The sequence below is a fragment of the Ixodes scapularis genome, unplaced genomic scaffold (assembly GCF_016920785.2).
Source record: "Ixodes scapularis isolate PalLabHiFi unplaced genomic scaffold, ASM1692078v2 PGA_scaffold9__187_contigs__length_104089568, whole genome shotgun sequence".
Classification (NCBI taxonomy): domain Eukaryota; kingdom Metazoa; phylum Arthropoda; class Arachnida; order Ixodida; family Ixodidae; genus Ixodes; species Ixodes scapularis.
Genome location: NW_024609884.1, coordinates 95,272,156 through 95,273,223, shown reverse-complemented (window position 1 = coordinate 95,273,223; position 1,068 = coordinate 95,272,156). Strand labels below are relative to the sequence as shown.

General features: G+C 40.5%; 1 protein-coding gene across 1 annotated transcript; it reads left to right on the top strand.

Annotated features, from left to right (window-relative positions):
• Nucleotides 1-861, top strand: LOC115325148. Its single transcript, XM_029985853.2, has one exon. It carries the CDS (start codon nt 1-3, stop codon nt 859-861), a length of 861 nt encoding a protein of 286 aa, XP_029841713.2.
• Nucleotides 862-1,068: the final 207 nt, after the last annotated feature.

Genomic DNA, 1,068 nt, shown 5'->3' with positions numbered 1-1,068 from the left:
ATGAGACGAGATAACCTGTTTCGTTCCGTTGAGCAAGGCGGTCTTGGGCTTTTACACGTCTTTTTAAAACAAATTATATCACGTTTCTTGTTCTTCAGAACTGTGTCTCATGACTTCCTTCGAACTTACATGCAGACAGAGCTTTCAAGTGCATTGCCGTATTTGGTAGTAACAACAGTGCCTGCGAGCACATCACGTCCCTTGGGATACCTCAGAGAGGTAGTGAGCCCAATAGAGTTCCTTAAAGCACGTTTTTCTTTGGAATACTTATTTAAAGTGTCGCGGAAAGCTCTATATGTTGATCTCATCAATGCATTATTTTCTATACCTTTGTACCGAAGTATGTTCAGTAATGGCCCGGGACAAGACGTCCTGAAACGTGTGTGTAAGCTACATGTCTCACCGACAGCGAAGTCATTCTTTTACAAGCTCCACACTTCAACGTTGCCGGTAAAGCCTTGGCTTCGCGAAAAAGGTATATTTGTTCCTTGGTCAGTGAACTGCCGTTTGTGCAACCAGCCTGAAACAATAGAACATTGCTTTATTTTTTGCACCGACGCCTATTTGTTTTGGGATGTCCTACAAAGGACATTGAAGAAAGATCTGAATATCTGTGCATATACGATACGTTTTTTGCCTTTAAACCAGAATGATACTTTTCCTTATGACCTGTTCACATTGATGGGTCTGCATAGCCTTTGGAAAACAAGGATGATTGATAGAAATGCTGATCCTCCACGGTCTACAAAGTCCAATTTCATAGAAACTGTATCACATGTACGTAATGTGTACGACCACCTCAAGAAACGCCCAGAATGGTATACCCTTCTTGACAAATGTGTTCATCTTCCCGACTTTTAGAGATGTGACTCAATTCGAAATATGTTACCATAGCCTTCTTTCTTCGTATTTCCATGTGACCATTATCAGACAGTTTGAATGTAAATAAGGAATAACTCTTTTAGAATGTGTCTTGATTGTTTCTACTGTTCTTTTTCCATGTAATAAATACAAAAAAAAAAAAAAAAGGGATCGGTGGCCGAGTGGTCTAGCGCACACCAGCTCGGA

What these genes read in the sequence shown, in the direction of transcription:
- LOC115325148 (XM_029985853.2), top strand. Translation starts at nt 1, where the DNA reads ATGAGACGAGATAACCTGTTTCGTTCCGTTGAGCAAGGCGGTCTTGGG.